The sequence below is a fragment of the Balaenoptera borealis genome, assembly GCF_965194805.1.
Source record: "Balaenoptera borealis genome assembly, chromosome: 8".
Lineage (NCBI taxonomy): Eukaryota > Metazoa > Chordata > Mammalia > Artiodactyla > Balaenopteridae > Balaenoptera > Balaenoptera borealis.
The window spans coordinates 8,033,661-8,054,374 of NC_138865.1; the positions used below are offsets into that span (position 1 = coordinate 8,033,661).

A 20,714-nucleotide genomic window follows, 5' to 3' on the forward strand; every position below is an offset into this window, starting at 1 on the left:
TGTGCTTTTTTTTTTTTTTTTCTTTTCCAGTTGACGGTTTTGGTGACCACGAAGGGCCCAGAGCAGACTTGTCTTCTTCACTTGAACTCTACGAGGATCTGGAGCTTGGTACCAGCAGAGGCCTCTTTGGTCCATGCACCTCGTCAGAGAGTCCAGACGAATTTGGGTGAGTCTTTCCTGGTTCTTGGATCTCCCATTATTGGCTGATGATCCTAGGTTTTATTCAGTGGTGTTTAAACTCTCTGGAGGAGTAGGTTATCCTTGAAACTTAGTTTCAAGAAGAGGTACCTGCATTATCCTCAGTGAAAGACACTGGGAAGATTTTGCTCAGTTTAGACACTGAGTGGTTTATCCTCAGTTGAAAGACTGGGAAGACTTTGCTCATTTGAAAGACAGAGTAGGGTTGGGCTGGGTAATTAAGTAGAAGACTGGCCTATCATTTTTCCCTGAATTGGCTACTTTAATAGAGTTTGTTGAAGTAAAAGTGATCTCAACAAACCAACCTTGGAATGGGAAACAAAGCTTCCAAAACAAAAGAAAAAGGAACAACAGATTGCCAGCTTCCAACTAATACCCCAGCCAGGTTTATGTACATATAAAGCTTACAAGTACCAGGACTTCCCTGGTAGTCCAGTGGTTAAGACTTTGCCTTCCAGTGCAAGGGGTGTGGGTTTGATCCCTGGTCGGGGAGCTAAGATCCCACATGCCTCACAGCCAAAAAACCAAAACATAAAAAAAAAAACCCAGAAGTAATATTGTAACAAATTAAATAAAGACTTTAAAAATGGTCCACTTCAAAAAAAACTTTTAAAAAATTAAATAAGAAAATAAAGCTTACAAGTACTTATTGGGTTGGCCAAAATGTTCATTCAGTTTTTTCCATAAGGTGGCTCTAGTAGCGCTTAATTGTCTTTAATGCCATTTGAAACAATTTTGTTAGATTGTATTGTGACAGCTGTCTTATCAGCGTGCATTTAAAAAGAAAACTTTTCAAAATTGGTGAATTTTTGTGTAGCCATTTTAATATTGAAGATTGAAGAAAAAAACATTTTTGGCATGTTATGCTTTATTATTTCAAGAAAGGTAAAAAACACAACTGAAATGCAAAAAAAGATTTGTGCAGTGTATGGAGAAGGTGCTGTGACTGATCGAACATGTCAAAAGTGGTTTGCAAAGTTTCATGCTGGAGTTTTCTCACTGGACGATGCTCCAGGACGGTCAGACCAGTTAAAGTTGATAGCGATCAAATTGAGACATTAATTGAGAACAATCAACGTTATACCACCTGGGAGATAGCTGACATAATATCCAAATCAAGCACTGAAAATCATTTGCACCAGCTTGGTTATGTTAATCGCTTTGATGTTTGGGTTCCACATAAGTTAAGCGAAAAAAAACCTTGACCGTATTTCCGCATGCGATTCTCTACTTAAACATAACGAAAATGTCCCGTTTTTAAAACAAATTGTGACGGGCGATGAAAGTGGATACTGTACAATAATGTGGAACGGAAGAGATCATAGGGCAAGCGAAATGAACCACCACCAACCACACCAAAGGCTGGTCTTCATCCAAAGAAGGTTATGTTGTATATATGGTGGAGAGTGGAAGGGAGTCCTCTATTATGAGCTCCTTCCAGAAAACCAAACGATTAATTCCAGCAAGTACTGCTCCCAGTTAGACCAACTGAAAGCAGCACTCAACAAAGAGTGTCCGAAATTAGTCGACAGAAAACTCATACTCTTCCATCAGGATAACGCAAGGCCACATGTTTCTTTGATGACCAGGCAAAAACTGTACTGGCGGCCAAAAGTACACCATATGTATACCTTTTGGATGGCAGAGACCGAGTGCTCAAAACATATACACACACGCAAAATGTTAACAGCTTGGCTGGGAAGTTCTGATTCATCCATCGTATTCACCAGACATTGCACCTTTGGATTTCCATTTATTTCGGTCTTTACAAAATTCTCTTACTGGAAAAAATTTCAATTCCCTGGAAGACTGTAAAAGGCACTTGGAACAGTTCTTTGCTCAAAAAGATAGAAGGTTTTGGGAAGATGGAATTGTGAAGTTGCCTGAAAAATGGCAGAAGGTAGTGGAACAAAACGGTGAAAAAGTTATTGGTGAAAGTGGAAAATGAAATGTGTCTTTTATTTTTACTTAAAAACCAAAGGAACTTTTTGGCTAACCCAATACTTATTTGGGAATTAAAGAAAATCTCACCCTGAAAATGCTAAGATGGGGCTCTTTTATTGCGTACGCAGTTAACATTTTGCGTGTGTGTATATGTTTTGAGAACCCGGTCTCTGCCACCCAAAAGGTATACATGTGGTGTACTTTTGGCCGCCAGTAGATTAGACTGGGATTCTAAGCAGTCTTTTGTCTAACTGTGCGAACTCTCAAGGGCTTTTTACCATTTTAACTTTCTTGCATCAGGAAGTACAATGAAGGCCTTTACTTTCTTAGACTGTTTTTGGGAATAAACTTTCTAGATCTTGTTTAGGTGGCATCTTTCACACTCTCATGTGGGGAAGCCTCTTGTGTCTTATTGGTTTGAGTCACTGTTAAGATATATCTCATTAATGGCAGATGATGGATCCTTTAAATTGGAAAAACTCTAAATTGGTAAATTTTTAGAGACCTCTCATCATAAACAGCTGTTTTATTGGTGCCTATTAAAAAAAAGTGGAAAAAATATATATCTAATGGTTAACCTAAGAACTCCTTTAGTTTAAAACAAACAAGAAACACCATTTTGGGAATCCTATTTATGGTCTCCTCTTTCCCTCAATGGGTCTTACAGATGCTAATGAAAACATTAGAATAATTAATGTTAATTAGATTGATTAACAGACTAAGAAAAAAACTGAAGGAAGTCTAGAGACTTTTTCCCAACCAGGTGGAAATTTTAAAGGGGCTTGTCCCAAATGGATAAAGAAATCTTTAGGTGGTTATTTTAAGATGAGAGAAATAAAATGAACATTAATGGGATTAAATCAGAGGTTTGATACAACACTACCTAAGGTTGGATGGGCCAGAGGAACCCCCTATTGGTCCTCAACATTAAATGGCCCCAAACAAGTCTGCTCTATTTACCCCAGTTTAAAAAACATATATGGCTGCTGGAAGAAAATTATATTGAGATACCTGACCAACAATTACTTGGGACAACAGGCCAATTAATCAAGTTAAAAGATTGACAAAAGGACCTGAGTCTCTGGGCTTAACCCCTCACTGGGGACCCCAGAACCTTTTATACAAAATAGATAAAATAAGTAAGGAAAGCTCTAGGACTCGTTGTAAAACCAAGGCTTGTTGATTGAGTCCCAATGGAAACTAAAATATATAGAATTGAGATTAAAGTTTGTAAAAATTGGTATGTTTAAATGGGCTTTATATAAGATGGTTATGTTGCAGGAAGGGGGACCCCTTCCAGGGCCCGAGAGTGGGCTCTTGTCTAACACTCGGAAATGAATTGTCCGAGGACACACACATGCTGACAACGCAGGAGACCTTATTGGGAAGGGGCTCCCGGGAGGAGAGCAGGAGGGTAAGGGAACCCAGGAGGAATGCTCTGCCATGTGGCTCGCAGTCTCGGGTTTTATGGTAATGGGATTAGTTTCCGGGTTGTCTCTGGCCCATCATTCTGACTCAGGGTCCTTCCTGGTGGCATGAGCGTCACTCAGCCAGGATGGATTCCAGCGAGGAGGATTCTGGGAGGTTGGTAGGACATATGAACTGGTGTGTCCTTTTGACCTTTCCCGAATTCTTCCAGTTGGTGGTGCCTTGTTAGTTCCATGTTCCTTACCAGGACATCCTGTTTAAGATAACACGTGCAAATGGTTACTGTGGTGCCTGGCGAGGGTGGGCGGTTTCAGTCAGTGTTTCCCCTCACAGTTACATCTCCTTTGCTTAATTACGTTGCGGGATAGACATGTTTCACTGGGGAATACTTCCCCAAGTAGATTTGCCCCTCAATAAATATTAATGAAACATACTAAAGGAAACTAATAGGGTTACCTGAGCTCTTTACCAAAAAAAAAAAAAAAATACTGGGAACCAATATTCAGGGGCAAATTAATAGTAGAGATTTTGCTCTGAGTTTAACCTGTGCACTCAGAAAGAGGGCCTTTGTTGACTGCCTTATGAAAGCTTTAGAAGGCATGATGAATTAAACCCTAAAGTTCTAGAACATAGAACTCTTTTTTATTTTTATTTATTTATTTATTTTTAACACCTTTATTGGAGTGCAATTGCTTTACTACGGTGTGTTAGTTTCTGCTTTATAACAAAGTGAATCAGCTATACATATATCCCCATATCTCTTCCCTCTTGCATCTCCCTCCCTCCCACCCTCCCTATCCCACTCCTCTAGGTGGTCACAAAGCACCGAGCTGATCTCCCTGTGCTATGCGGCTGCTTCCCACTAACTATCGGTTTTACATTTGGTAGTGTATATATGTCTATGCCACTCTCTCACTTTGTCCTAGCTTACCCTTCCCTCTCCCCACGTTCTCAGTTGCATTCTCTAGTAGGTCTACGTCTTTATTCCCATCCTGCCCCTAGGTTCTTCATGACCTTTTTTTTTTTTTTTTAGATTCCATTAGAACTCTTTTTTAAATTTTATATATTTTTTGGCTGCATTGGGTCTTCATTGCTGCACGCGGGCTTTCTCTGGTTGAGGCGAGCAGGGGCTACTCTTCGTTGCGGTGCACGGGCTTCTCATTGTGGTGGCTCCTCTTGCTGCAGAGCACAGGCTCTGGGTGCGTGGCCTCCAGTAGTTGCAGCACTCAGGCTCAGTAGTTGCGGCACACAGGCTTCAGTAGTTGTGGTGTGTGGGCTCTAGGGCATGCGAGCTTCAGTAGTTGTGGCACAAGGGCTCAGTAGTTGTGACTTGCAGGCTCTAGAGTGCAGGCTCAGCAGTTGTGGCACATGGGCTTAGTTGCTCCGTGGCATGTGGGATCTTCCCAGACCAGGGATCAAACCCGTGTCTCCTGCATTGGCAGGTGGATTCTTAACCACTGTGCCACCAGGGAAGTCCCTAGAACATAGAACTCTTAAATTGTGGTTTAGTTGGAAGTCTTCTCACTAATATAGAAAATCAAATTAATGAAAATATAGCTGTGCAAATCAATCTTTTAATATCATTTAGGTGACAGACCGGTTCTTTGGGGAATTAAAAGCAACTGTTTTTGTCTTGCAAATCTCTACAAGACAGAAGTGTAAATAGAGCCCAGGAGGATGTGAGACTGAGCCTAATTAGCTCATCAGGTAGAACTTGAAACCAAGGGGGCAAAAAGGGAAAAAGTGGCCTTTTTAAACTCAGACCACTGGAGGGCTTCCCTGGTGGCACAGTGGTTAAGAATCCGCCTGCCAATGCAGGGAACACGGGTTCAAGCCCTGGCCTGGGAAGATCCCACATGCCACGGAGCAAAAAAAACTCAAACCACTGGAAAGGCTCCCTCAGCCAAAATCTAATTCATAGCCCCTTTAAAAGTTTATTAAGAACAAATACAAATCTTAGTGATAAACCAGAATGGAAAAGAATATGAAAAAGAATGTTTATATATGTGAAACACACACACACACACACACACACACACACACACACACGACCCCAAATAGCAAAAGCAATCTTGAGAAAGAAGAATGGAGCTGGAGGAATCAGACTCCCTAACTTCAAACTATACTACAAAGTGACAGTAATCAAGACAGTATGGTACTGGCACAAAAACAGAAATATAGATCAATGGTACAGGATAGAAAGCCCAGAGATAAACCCATGCACATATGGTTGCCTAATTTACAACAAAGGAGGCAAGAATATACAATGGAGAAAAGACAGCCTCTTCAATAAGTGGTGCTGGGAAAACTGGACAGCTACATGTAAAAGAATGAAATTAGAACACTCCCTGACACCACACACAAAAATAAACTCAAGATGGATTAAAGACCTAAATGTAAGACTGGACACTATAAAACTCTTAGAGGAAAACATAGGAAAAACACCCTTTGACATAAACCACAGCAAGATCTTTTTTGACCCACCTCCTAGAGTAATGAAAATAAAAACAAAAATAAACAAATGGGACCTAATTAAACTTAAAAGGTTTTGCACAGCAAAGGAAACCATAAACAAGACACAAAGACAACCCTCAGAATGGGAGAAAATATTTGCAAATGAAACAACGGACAAAGGATTAATCTCCAAAATATACAAACAACTCATGGAGCTCAATATCAAAAAAACAAACAACCCAATTAAAAAATGGGCAGAAGACCTAAATAGACATTTCACCAAAAAAGACATACAGATGACCAAGAGGCACATGAAAAGCTGCTCAACATTACTAATTACTAGAGAAATGCAAATCAAAACTACAATGAGGTATCACCTCGCACTGGTCAGAATGGCCATTATCAAAAAAATCAAGAAACGATAAATGCTGGAGAGGGTGTGGTGAAAAGGGAACCCTCCTGCACTCTTTGTGAGAATGTAAATTGATACACTTACATTATGTAAATGTGTAATAGCCACTATGGAAAAGAGTATGGAGGTTCCTTAAAAAACTAAAAATAGAACTGTCATATGACCCAGCAATCCTACTACTGGGCATATACCCTGAGAAAACCATAATTCAAAAAGAGTCATGTACCAAAATGTTCATTGCAGCTCTATTTACAATAGTCAGGACATGGAAGCAACCTAAGTGTCCATCGACAGATGAATGGATAAAGAAGATGTGGTACATATATACAATGGAATATTACTCAACCATAGAAGGAAACAAAATTGAGTTATTTGTAGTGAGGTGGATGGACCTAGAGTCTGTCATATGGAGTGAAGTAAGTCAGAAAGAGAAAAACAAATACCATATGCTAACGGATATATATGGAATCTAAAAAACAATGGTACTGATGAACCTAGGGGCAGGACCGGAATAAAGATGCACACGTAGAGAATGGACTTGAGGACATGGGGACGGGGAAGGGTAAGCTGGGACAAAGTGAGAGAGTGGCATGGACATATATACACTACCAGATGTAAAATAGATAGCTAGTGGGAAGCAGCTGCATCGCACGGGGACATCAGCTCAGTGCTTTGTGACCACCTAGAGGGGTGGGATAGGGAGGGTGGGAGGGAGACGCAAGAGGGAGAGCATATGGGGATATATGTATACATATAGCTGATTCACTTTGTTATACAGCAGAAACTAACACACCGTTGTAAAGCAATTATACTCCAGTAAAGATGTATTAAAAAAAAAAAAGAACAAATACAAATCTTAAAAATCTTTCCCACAAATAGTAAAGCCTTAGTCACTTGAGCAAATAAATTTTTACTTATTCCAACTGTTATAAATAACTAGTAAGATTATATTGTAATACTTGATTCATAACTGTTAAAATGAAGCTATGAGATCTCTAGTTTTGTCTGTTTATGTCTTTGTGTACATTATATGAGATGTCTCTACCTCTGGAAAATATTATCAAAATTAGATTTATAAAAGAGCTTCATTTAATTTACTTAAGAGTAAACACTTACAAGCTGAATATATCTAAATATGAGAGAAACTGGCCAGAATGAATTTCAGGTTCACGTGATCTAGGAAATATTCAGTATTAAATTAACATTTGGTGTTAAAGCTAGCGTAAGCTTACTGGTGTAATCAATATAGACATGTTTTACTTTTGTTGTACCTAGGTTTACTGAAGGTCAGTACGTTCATGTTTTTTCTGTTACAGAGTTTGTCAACACCAACAACAAAAAATTAACTTGGTATGGTAGTGTTTTCATAAGTTGTAAAATAAAGGTAAATGAGAGAAGAGTTTTAGTTTAATTTTATTTATTTATTTTTATAAATTTATTTATTTTACTTTTGGCTGCGTTGGGTCTTCATTGCTGCGCATGGGCTTTCTCTAGTTGCAGTGAGCGGGGGCTACTCTTTGTTGTGATGCGCAGGCTTCTCATTGCGGTGGCTTCTCTTGTCGTGGGGCATGGGCTCTAGGCGTGTGGGCTTCAGTAGTTGTGGCATGTGGACTCAGTAGTTGTGGCTCACAGGCTCTAGAGTGCAGGCTCAGTAGTTGCGGCACACAGGCTCAGTAGTTGTGGCGCATGGGCTAAGTTGCTCCGCGGCATGTGGGATCTTCCCGGACCCACATTAAGGTTAAGATTTTAACCCTTAAAAACCATAAGATTAAGGTTTTTAAGGGTTAAAATTGTAATATTTAATTAAAGCTATAAAGATAATAAGGGAAACATTTCAGTATGCAAGGAAAGTAGGATATGCGTTTTCAGCAAAAGAAGGTATGAGGAATGGGAAAACATTTTGTTAAGGGGAAAGAATGATTGTGTCCCAGAGCTGGTTGGTTGGTTGTTTTTGGATAGGAAAATAAGGGACAAACTAATATGGAAACAGAAGGTTGTAGAAGGTTTGTAGAAAGGGAGCCCTGAAAAGGAGTTTTGTACATGGTCGGTCTGGGATTAGATTAAATTTAGTTAGATAAATGGATTTTGTTATAAAAGTAGGCTGATGCAAGACTAGATTTTGTTCCTCTCTCTGTTAAGAGAACAAAGTTTTCTTGGAATACTGCTTTTGGTAACAGATTGTGTGAGTTTCTTTGCCTTTAAGTGATCTGCATTTGTTTTTTGAAATCTTTTGTCACTTTGGTTAAGTGAATAAGTATTGTTTCACAGTGACCTATGATTCTATTGGACCAAGTGTTTTGAAACCTTTTATATATATATATATATATTTTTAATTTTATTTGTTTATTTATTTATGGCTGTGTTGGGTCTTCGTTTCTGTGCGAGGGCTTTCTCTAGTTGCGGCAAGTGGGGGCCACTCTTCATCGCGGTGCGCGGGCCTCTCACTATCGCGGCCTCTCTTGTTGCGGAGCACAGGCTCCAGACGCGCAGGCTCAGCAATTGTGGCGCACGGGCCTAGTCGCTCCGCGGCATGTGGGATCTTTCCAGACCAGGGCTCGAACCCGTGTCCCCTGCATTGGCAGGCAGACTCTCAACCACTGCGCCACCAGGGAAGCCCCCCTTTTTTATATTTTTGACAAGCTTTCCAAATATCAAATTCTAACTAAAGTTTTTTTGACCTCCAGCTAATTCTGGGATGCTTCAAAGGAACCTTGAGACATCTCAGAGAGGAAAATTAAAGTAATTGGGCTTATTTGGTATGTTAAATTACTTGAGAAGCATTGTCAGGTGATTGGAGATAAGCCTTATATTGTATGGATAAATGTCATTAATATATCAATAGATATTCTAAAATTTATATGGAATTCCTAAAAATGTGATATGTCCTGGTATAATGTTTTCAGTCATGATTCTAGTTATTATCTTAAAATGTTGTATGTCACAGAAATATCCAAGTTTCTTGTCAATTGCATTGTAATCAGATCTTTAACCATGCTATTTTAAGTCTTTTGTGGTTTATAGACAATCATTGTTTTACTCTGATGCTTTTATAAAATGAAGATGTTCAAGAAAATTCATCAAACTTTTTGATAAATATAAATTTCTGATAGCTTTTAGATCATACCACTAAACTGCATAAGAAATTACAAAACTCTGATGGAAAACCTGACGATTTCATCCAGATCATCAGGGATTAATTACATGGGACCGAATGAACTGATAAATATGATTTATAATTATATGACTTTTTCTGAAATATACCGGCTTTTAATCTTTGTTTTCTAGAAAAACGTTTCCTCTTATGCTATGACCTACAATGAGTTGATAAAGTATACCTTGGTAAACAAAGATGAAACATACATTTTTTTTCTCTACCTGATCCTTCCCAAATTTGGCTTCTCCAGCTGACTCCCCTGTGGACTTGATGGTTTATTGCAACCAGGTTACAACTAGTTATACTAATCATTGTTTTAATTTGTTCTCTTTATTTTCAATTTGTTTATGGTTTGTGTCTCTCTCTGCTGCATTATGACTTTATTAATGTTACTATCTGTATTACTTATATCCTGTCTGTTTTATAAGATTGTTGTCTCTTGCATTTCCCAATGTGTATCCAGGCCTCCCACAAAATTAATGATGTCTTGAGAGAGTTAATCATATATATAACTCTACATAGAATAATTGTAATTATGCAACTCTAGGTATGGGAAGAAGCAACAAGGGAAAACATTTCCCAGATCATAATAGGCTACTAAGACAGGCAATCCAGAGAATTATAGATTATCAATAGGGCCTGATCCAGAAAAGATCAGCACATTGCATGGCCTGTCAACAGAATCTTCACCTGATAGAGGAGTGAGAATTCCTAGTGCCATGGGACAAAATTGTTCATGAAATGCCTCCCAAACATTGGTTGAATTTATGACCAAGGGGAGGCACTGTGGATGAAAAGTGTTGCCTGCCATAACAGTAAACAAAGGATGTTGCAGCCATCGAGCCAGCAGCCACTGCAGCTGCCCTGCCTGTTCACCCTGAGGGGATTCAGGATGGAGAAAAGCAGGATACTTGCCTTAGATAGTTAAGGTGCGTATCAAAGGAATGATTTAAATGAGCCCAGACTCTTGGATCTTCCCATACCTAGAAAAGTGCTAAATTCATTAACTTGAGATGTCTGGTTTTCTTTAACAGTAATCTTTTGATGTTCTGACTACCTGGTTTTTGTTGCAAAGCTCCTATATATTTTGTATAACTTTAAAAAAATTTAATTTATTTATTTATTTTATTTATTTATTTTTGGCTGCATTGGGTCTTTGTTGCTGTGCGCGGGCTTTCTCTAGTTGCAGTGAGTGGGGGCTACTCTTTGTTGCGATGTGTGGACTTCTCACTGCAGTGGCTTCTCTTGTTGTGGAGCACGGGTTCTAGGCATGTGGGCTTCAGTAGTTGTGGCACGAGGGCTCAGTAGTTGTGGCTCGTGGGCTCTAGAGCGCAGGCTCAGTAGTTGTGGCATGCGGGCTGAGTTGCTCCACGGCATGTGGGATCTTCCTGGACCAGGGTTCGAACCTGTGTCCACTGCATTGGCGGGCGGAGTCTTAACGTCTGCGCCACCAGGGAAGCCCTCCTATATATTTGGCTCCTCCCTTGCCTCTTCGGAGCAGTCCCTCAGAGCAATCTGAGAAGCTTTCTTCTGGGCTTAAGGTCTTAACATCTATTTCTTCTCTTCCCCACAGACACAACCTGGTATGAATGTCACCAGCCCTCTGCCTCCCCCAGTCAAGGGACAGACACTCCCTCAGGATTTGAATCCTGATTGGACTGACTGAGAGTCTGAAGACAGCAGGTGCAGTCCCCACCAGCAGAGGCCCTCTGAGAAGGTCAGTCATGCCTGGGGCCATTGCCTGTGGGCTTCCTGCCCCTTTCCAGGCTGTGTCTTCTTCATATCCTTTGGCTTAAGTCAGGGAAGTAGGTTTCTCTTACCCTAACTTGGATAGTGAGATAATGATAATTTTCAGACTTTCCTTCCATTTTCAGGGTTGAGATTTTGGCTCTCAGGTCACAAACCCAAATAATAAGAAGTGAAATAAATATCCCCTAGTTCATATTGATATAATGAGTGAATGAATGAATGAATGAAGGAGAAGGGACAACTCTTTCTTATAGAAGAATTTCAACTAATAAGCATGGAGGGAATGAGGGAAATAGACATTCCCCATAGAGCACCACAGCAGTACTTGCTGCAGGCAAGTTCACAGATAGATGCTAAAATTAGTGGGTGAAGGCTTAAGGAGAAGCAGGATATTTGCATAGTCTCAAGGTATCTCTCCCCAAATAAATGTTTATTAATGACAAGGGGAAAGACAGTAACTTTACGGTAAAGAAGACTGGCAGTCACCACCTTAACCAAGCGACTAAGGTTAACATCGTCAGAAATAAAACATGTTGACATCATGTACCCCATGATATGATGCCCTGGGAACAGCTTATCACCTTGTGGTGTCCTTCCCAATAGTGCATAATCTCAGTCTAATCATGAGAATACATCAGACAGCACACATAGAGAAACAGTCTACAAAGTAACTGACCACTCCTTTCAAAAGTCTCAAAGCCGGGGGACTTCCCTGGTGGCACAGTGGTTAAGATTCCGCCTGCCAGTGCAGGGGACACGGGTTCGAGCCTTGGTCTGGGAAGATCCCACATGCCGCAGAGCAACTAAGCCCGTGTGCCACATCTACTGAGCCTGCGCTCTAGAGCCCATGAGCCACAACTACTGAAGCATGCTCGCCTAGAGGCCGTGCTCCGCAACGAGAAGCCACCGCAATGAGAAGCCTGCACATCACAAGGAAGAGTAGCTCCCACTTGCTGCAACTAGAGAAAGCCCGCGCACAGCAATGAAGACCCAACACAACTAAAAACAAATAAATTAATAAATTAATTTTTAAAAAGTCTCAAAGCTAGGAAAGATGGGAAAGGTCACAGATTAAGGGAGAATAAAGAGACGCAATGACTAAGTGTAAGGTGGATCCTGGAACGGATCCTGGAACTGAGAAACAACAGTGGAAAAACTGGCAGAACCTGAATAAAGTTGGTAGTTTAGGTCATAGTATTGTCCCGATGTTACTTCCGTAGTTTTGAGAATTGTCCTATGGTTATGTAAGATGTTAATATGAGGGGAGGTTGGGTGAAGGGTATAAAGGAACTCTGTACTATTTTTGCTCTCTGTAAGTCTAAAATGATAGCAAACATTTAAAAAGTATTCTTTACAGTAAAAAGAATGCATGCGGTATAACCTGTCACTTAATAAAAATGACTTAAAATCTTTTAACAAAATGTAAATATGTAAAATTTCACTTGGGAAAAATAGACTTTGTGGAAATAATGACCAGAAAAGGAGATTCACAATAGGAGAAGTTGTATTTGTTTAAATATAAAATGAGCAAAGAAAACGGGAGACAAATCAAATCTTTGTTGTAAAATTTAATGGAAAGTAATTAATTCCAAATAATTCAGTAAAGGAAGATTGAAAAGGAGAGAAAAACAAATAATTTATAGAAAACTGATCACAGGCTTATAATGACTTATTAAAAACATTTTTCTTTCTATGCAATTAGACAATATGTAAACGTTTATGACCATAAATTCCTAAACAGGGCCTGTCCAAAGGTAATGTTTTTGTTTGTTTAAGATATCTCCGTGTGTAGTTAAGGAAGAATGAACAGCACATGTAAATTCCATGCTTTCCTTTTAGGATTCCATAGTGCTTTAATCTAAAATATGAATGGAGGGTCTTGTTTCTGTGTAAAGTCTAATAGATTGCCTCAATAGGGACTTGGGCCCAGAAGGAATAATAATAAGCCACACGGAACAAGTGAGTAAATTACATCACTGGGCCACAACTTTTGCGCCCAGTTATTGAAAATAGCACCAGGGTTCCCCTTCCAGTTGCAGGAGTAGATGGTCTAGTCGGGGACCACACTGTCCCATAGCCACCCACACCCCACATAGGTGCTGAGCACTTGCAAGGTGATCAGTTGGAATTGAGATGTACTGTAAATTTAAAGTACATACCATTCTATAAGTTGTCTTTTTGTTTTGTTTATGGTTTCCTTTGCTCTGCAAAAGCTTACATAGGTCCCATTAGGTCCCATTTGTCTATTTTGCTTTTATTTCTTTTGCCTTGGGAGACTGACTTAAAATTTTCCTACAATTTATGTCAGAAAATGTTTTGCCTATGTTATCCTCTAGTTTTATGGTGTCATGTCTTATATTTAAGTGTTAAGCCATTTTGAGTTTATTTTTGTGTGTAGTATGAAAAAGTGTTCTAACTTCATTGATTTACATGTGACTGTCCAGCTTTCCCAACACCCCTTGCTGAAGAGACTGTCTTTTATCCATTGCATATTTTTACCCCTTTGTCATAGATTAATTGACCGTGGGTGTATGGGTGTATTTCTGGGATCTCTATTCTGTTCCATTGATCCATATATTTGTTTTTGTGCCAATACCATGCTGTTTTGACTAATGTAACTTTGCAGTGTAGTTCGAAGTCTGGAAGGGTTATGCCTCTGTCTTTGTTCTAATTTTTCCTCAGGATTGCTTTGGCAATTCTGGGCTTTCTGTAGGCCCATACATAATTTAGGATTTATTTTCTAGTTCTGTGAAAAATGTCATGGGGAATTTGATAGGGATCTCATTAAATCTATGTATTGCTTTGGGTAATATGGCCATTTTAACTATATTAATTTTTCCAATTCAGGAACATGGAATATCTTTCCATTTCATTGAAGCATCTTCAGTTTCCTTTATCAATGTTTTATAGTTCGCTGAGTGTAAGTCTTTACTTTAACCTCCTTAGGTTTATTCCTAAATATTTGGGGTTCTTTGATGTGATTTTAAAAGGTATTGTTTTTTTACATTCCCTTCCTGACATTTCATTGTTAGTGTAAAGAAATGCAATTGATTACTGTATATTCATCTTGTATTCTGCTGCCTTGCTGAATTCATTTATTAGTTCAGATAGTTTGTGTGGAGTGTTTAGGATTTTCTATATAGAGTATCATGTCGTCTGCATATAATGACAATTTTACCTCTTCCCTTCCAACTTGGATACCCTTTATGTCTTTTTCTTGTCTGATTGCTGTGACTCGTATTTCCAATCCTATGTTGAATAGAAGTGATGAAAGTGGCCATCCTTGTCTTGTTCCTGAATTTAGTGGGAAGTCTTTCAGTTTTTCACCATTGAGTATTATGTTGGCTGTGGGCTTGTCATAAATAACTTTTATTATGTTGAGATATGTTCCCTGTATACCAAATTTGGGAAGAATTTTTATCATGAATGGATATTGAATTTTATCAAATGCTTTTTCTGCATGTATGGAGATGATCATGTGGGTTTTGTCTTTTGTTGGTGTGGTGTATCACATTGATTGATTTGTGTATGTTGGACCATCCTTGCGGCCCTGGAATGAATCCAGCTTGATTATGGTGTGGGATCCTTTTTATGTGTTGTTGGATTCAGTTTGCTAATATTTTCTTGAGGATTTTTGCATCTGTATTCATCAAAGATATTGGCCTGTAATTTTAGTTTTTGCTAGTCTTTGGTTTTTGTATCAGAGTGATGGTGCCTTCATAGAATGAATTTGGGAGTGTTCCCTCCTCTTCAGTCTTTTGGAAGAGTTTGAGAAGGATAGGTATAATTTCTTCTCTGTATGTTTCGTAGAATTCGCCTGTGAAGCCATCTAGTCCTGGACTTTTGTTTGTAGGGAGTTTTTTTGTTTTTTTTTTAAATTACAGATTCTATTTCACTTCTAGTGATTGGTCTGTTCAAATTGTCTGTTTCTTCTTGATTAAATTTTGGCAGGCTGTATGTTTCTAGAAACTTTTCCATTTCTTCTAAGTTGTCCATTTTGTTGGCATATAACTGTTCATAATATTTTCTTATGGTATTTTGTATTTCTGTGGTATCGATTGTTATTCTCCCCTTTCGTTTCTTATTTTGTATATTCGGGTCCTCTCTTCTCCTTGGTGAGCATGGCCAGGAGTATGTTGATTTTCTTTACCCTTTCAAAAAAACAACTCTTGGTTTTATTGATTTTTTCTATTGTTTTTATCTCTATTTTGTTTATTTCCTCTGATCTTTATTATTTCCTTCCTTCTGCTGACTTTAGGTTTTGTTTCTTCTTTTTCTGATTCTTTTAGGTGGTACATTAGATTACTGGGGATTTTTCTTATTTTTTGAGGATGGCTTGTATCACTATGAACTTCCCTTTTAGAATTGCTTTTGCTTTATCTCATAGATTTTGTAAGGTTGTGCTTTCATTATTGTTTGTCTCGAGGTATTTTTTTTTATTTCCTTTTGAATTCATTGTTGACCCATTGGTTTTTTTTTTTTAATAACTGAAGGTAGATCTTTTTCTAAAATATTTATTTATTTATTTATTTATTTATTTATTTATGGCTATGTTGGGTCTTCATTTCTGTGCGAGGGCTTTCTCTAGTTGTGGCAAGCAGGGGCCACTCTTCATCGCGGTGCGCGGACCTTTCACTATCGTGGCCTCTCTTGTTGCGGAGCACGGACTCCAGACGCGCAGGCTCAGTAGCTGTGGCTCACGGGCCTAGTTGCTCTGCGGCATGTGGGATCTTCCCAGACCAGGGCTCGAACCCGTGTCCCCTGCATTAGCAGGCAGATTCTCAACCACTGTGCCACCAGGGAAGCCCCCCATTGGTTTTTATAATAGCATATTGTTTAGTTGCCATGTAATCATTTTTTTTCTCATTTCTTTTTCCAGTGGTTGATTTCCAGATTCATACTGTTGTGTTCAGAAAAGATGCTTGAAATAATTTCTATCTTCTTAAATTTGTTGAGGCTCGCTTTGAGACCTAGATGTGGTCTGTCCTAGAGAATGATCCTTGTGCACTTGAAAAGAATGTGTTCTGTTTTGGTTTTTGGTTTTTGTTTTTTGTTTTTTTGGTATGTAGTGTCCTCTAGATAACAATTAAGTCTAACTGTTTTATTGTGTCATTCAGGGCTCTCTGGTGCCTTATTGATTTTCCGTCTAGAAGATCTATCTATTGATGTCAGTGGGGTGCTAAAGTCTCCTACTGTTACTGCATTACCATCCGTTTCTCCCTTTATTTGTTAGTATTTGTTTTTTTAAATTGAAGTATAGTTGATTTACAATGTTGTGTTAATTTCTGCTATACAGCAAAGTAACTCAGTTATACATATATATACATTTTTAAATATTCTTTTCCATTATGGTTTATCACAGGATATTGAATATTCTTCCCTGTGCTATATAGTAGAATCTTGTCGTTTATCCTTTCTATATATAATAGTTTGCATCTGCTAACCCTAAACTCCCACTGCATCCCTCCCCACCCTCTTCTTCCCCTTAGTAAGCACAAGTCTGTTTTCTATGTATGTGAGTCTGTTTCTGTTTCACAGATAAGTTCATTTGTGTCATATTTTAGATTCTACATATAAGTGATATCATATGGTATTTGTCTTTCTCTTTCTGTCTGACCTCACTTAGTATGATAATCTCTAGTTCCATCCATATTTTTGCAAATGGCATTATTTCAGCCTTTTTATGGCTGAGTAGTATACCATTGTATATATGTACCACATGTTCTTTATTCATTCATCTGTTGATAGACATTTAGGTTATTTCCATGTCTTGGCTATTGTCAGTAGTGCTGGTATGAACATTGGGGTGCATGTATCTTTCTGAATTATAGTTTTGTACAGATATATACCCAGTTGTGGGATTGCAGGATCACATGGTAGCTATACGTTTAGTTTTCTAAGGAAGCTCCGTAATGTTTTCCATAGTGGCTGCACCAAACTACATTCCCACCAACAGTGTAGGAGGGTTCCCTTTTCTCCACACCTTCTCCAACATTTGTTATTTTTAGACTTTTTAAAGGTGGCCATTCTGACTGGTGTGAGGTGGTACCTCATTGTAGTTTTGATTTGCATTTCTCTAAGAATTAGTGATGTTGAGCATCTTATCATGTGCCTGTTGGACATCTGTATGTCTTCTTTGGAGAAATGTCTGTTTAGGTCTTCTGTCCATTGGGTTGTTTGTTTTGTTGTTGTTGTTGAGTTGTATGAGCTGCTTGTATATTTTGGGAATTAGGCCCTTGTTGTTCGCATCATTTGCAAATATTTCTCTCATTTCATAGGTTGTCATTTCATTTTGTTTATGGTTTCCTTTGCTGTGCAAAAGCTTGTAAGTTTGGTTAGGTCTCATTTGTTTATTTAAAAAAAATTTTTTTTACAGTAGGTCCTTGTTGGTTATCTACTTTAAATATAGCAGTGTGTACCTGTCAATCCCAGACTCCCAATTTTTGCTTTTATTTCTATTGCCTTGGGAGACAGACCTAAGAAAACACTGGTACTATTTATGTCAGAATATTTTGCCTACATTCTCCTATAGGAGTTTTATGACGTCCTGTCTTATATCTAAGTCTTTAAGCAATTTTGAGTTTATATTCATGTATGGTGTGAGTGTGTATTCTGACTTCACTGATTTACATGCAGCTGTCCAGCTTTTCCAACACTACTAGCTTAAGAGACTGTCTTTTTCCCATTGTATATTCTTGCCTCTTTTGTCAAAGATTAATTGACCATAGGTGTGTGGGTTTATTTCTGGGCTCTCTATTCTTTTCCATTGATCCGTATGTCTGTTTTTCTGCCAGTAGCATGTGGTTTTGATTACTATAGCTTTGTAGTATTGTCTAAAGTTTGAGAGGGTTATGCGTCCTGCTTTGTTCTTTTTTCTCAAGATTGCTTTGGCAATTCTGGGTCTTTTATGGTTCCATATAAGTTTTAGGATTTATGTTCTAGTTCTGTGAAAAATGTCATGGGGAATTTGATAGGGATCGCATTAAATCTGTAGATTGCTTTGGGTCGTATGACAGTTTTAACAATATTAATTCTTCCAATCTAAGAGCATGGGGTATCATTCCATTTCTTTGAATCATCTTCATTTTCCTTTATCAATGTTTTATAGTTCTCAGCATGTAAGTCTTTCACCTCCTTTGTCAGGTTTATTCCTAAGTATTTTATTTTTTTGGTGCTATTTAAAAAGGGATTTTTAAAAATGGTTCTGAAGAACCTAGGGACAGGACAGGAATAAAGATGCAGATGTAGAGAATGGACTTGAGGACATGGGGAGGGGGAAGGGTAAGCTGGGACGAAGTGAGAGAGTGGCATGAACATATATACACTACCAAATGTAAAATAGATACCTAGTGGGAAGCAGCCTCATAGCACAGAGAGATCAGCTCAGTGCCTTGTGACCACCTAGAGGGGTGGGATAGGGAGGGTGGGAGGGAGATGCAAGAGGGAGGGGATATGGGGATATATCAGGATATATACACATAGCTGATTCACTTTGTTATACAGCAGAAACTAACACACCATTGTAAAACAATTACACTCCAATAAAGATGTTAAAAAAATAGAGACAAAAGTAACCAATAAATTAATTAATTAAAAGGGTTTTTGTGTTTTTTTTTACATCCCCTTTCTGATATTTCATCGTTAGTGTAAAGAAATGCAACTGATTTCTGTATGTTAATCTTGTATCTTGCTACATTGCTGAATTCGTTTATCAATTCTAGTGTTTTTTGTGTGGAGTCTTTTGGGTTTTCTATGTAGAGTATCATGTCATCTGCATATAATTATAATTTTACCTCTTCCCTTCTTATTTGGACACTGTTTATTTCTTTTTCTGATTCTGTGGCTAGGACTTTCAATACTGTGTTGAATAGAAGTGGTGAGAGTGGGCATCCTTGTCTTGCTGCAGATTTTAAGGGAAGGCTTTCAGCTTTTCTCATTGAGTATTATATTGGCTCTGGGTTTGTCATAAATACCTTTTATTATGTTGAGATATGTTCCCTCTACACCCACTTTGGTAAGAATTTTTATAATGAATGGATGTTGAATTTTATCAAATGCTTTTTCTGCATCTGTTGAGATGATCATGTGGTTTTGTCTTTTCTTTTGTTGATATGGTGTATCACATGGATAGATTTGTATATGTTGAACCATCCATGTGAACTTGGGATGAATCCAACTTGGTTGTGGTGTGTGATCTTTTTATGTGTTGTTGGATTCAGTTTGCTAATATTTTGCTCAGGATTTTTGCATCTATATTCATCAGAGATACTGACCTGTAATTTTCTTTTTTGTTGGTATCTTTGTCTGGTTTTGGTATCAGGGTGATGGTGGCTTCATAGAATGTCTTAGGGAGTTTTCCCTCCTCTTCAATCTTTTGGAAGAGTTTGAGAGGTCTCGGTATAAGTCCTTTGTTTGTATGGTATAATCCAACTGAGAAGCCATGTGGTCCTGGACTTTTGTTTGTAGAGAGTTTGTAAATTACAGATTCTATTTCACTTCTAGGAATAGGTCCATTCAAGTTATCTATTTCATTTTGATTCAGTTTTGGTGGGCTGTGTGTTGCTGGAAATTGTCCATTTCTTCTAGGACAAATTTGTAGGCATACAATTATTCATAATATTCTTTTATGGTTTTTTGTATTTCTGCCACATTGGTTATTATTTCTCTCCTGTCATTTCTTATTTTGTTTATTTGGGTTCTCTCTCTTTTCTTCTTGGTGAGCCTGGCCAGAGGTTTGTTGATTTTTTTGTTTGTTTGTCTCAAAGAAGCAGCTCTTGGCTTTATTGGTTGTTTTTCTGTTGTTTTTTAAGCTCTCTTTTGTTTATTTCCTCTAATCTTTATTTCCTTCCTTCTGCTGACTTTTGGTTTTGTTTGCTCTTCTTTTTCTAATTCTTTTACGTGGTAGGTTAGGTTGTTCATTTGATACTTTTCTTGGTTTTTTTTTGTTGTTTTTTTATTTATTTATTTTTGGCTGTGTTGGGTCTTTGTTTCTGTGCGAGGGCCTTCTCTAGCTGTGGTGAGCGGGGGCCACTCTTCATCGCAGTGCACAGGCCTCTCACTGTCGCGGCCTCTCTTGTTGCGGAGCACAGGCTCCAGACGCGCAGGCTCAGTAGTTGTGGCTCACGGGCCTAGTTGCTCCGCGGCATGTGGGATCTTCCCAGACCAGGGCTCGAACCCGTGTCCCCTGCATTGGCAGGCAGATTCTCAACCGCCACGCCACCAGGGAAGCCCCCTTTTCTTGTTTTTTGAGGAAGGCCTGTATCACTATGAAGGCCTTTATCCCTGTAATATCTGCTTTTGCTGCATCCCATAGATTTTGTATGGTTGTATTTTCATTGTCATTTGTCTCAAGGTATTTTTAAATTTCCTCTTTGA

General features: G+C 38.6%; 1 protein-coding gene across 4 annotated transcripts in view; it reads left to right on the plus strand.

The window, feature by feature from the left end:
* Positions 1 to 20,714, plus strand: part of LOC309633696 (uncharacterized protein) — a gene marked incomplete at its 5' end in the record, with an annotated part of 126,207 nt that overhangs the window by 1,943 nt on the left and 103,550 nt on the right. For all 4 annotated transcript variants that reach the window (XR_014247666.1, XM_082402922.1, XM_082402924.1 and 1 more), the window contains 2 exons: positions 31 to 166; positions 11,164 to 11,307. Coding sequence is in view for 3 of the 4 variants with exons in the window: in XM_082402924.1 (XP_082259050.1) it covers positions 31 to 166; positions 11,164 to 11,243 (216 nt within the window). The remainder of the gene's footprint in view (positions 1 to 30; positions 167 to 11,163; positions 11,308 to 20,714) is intronic.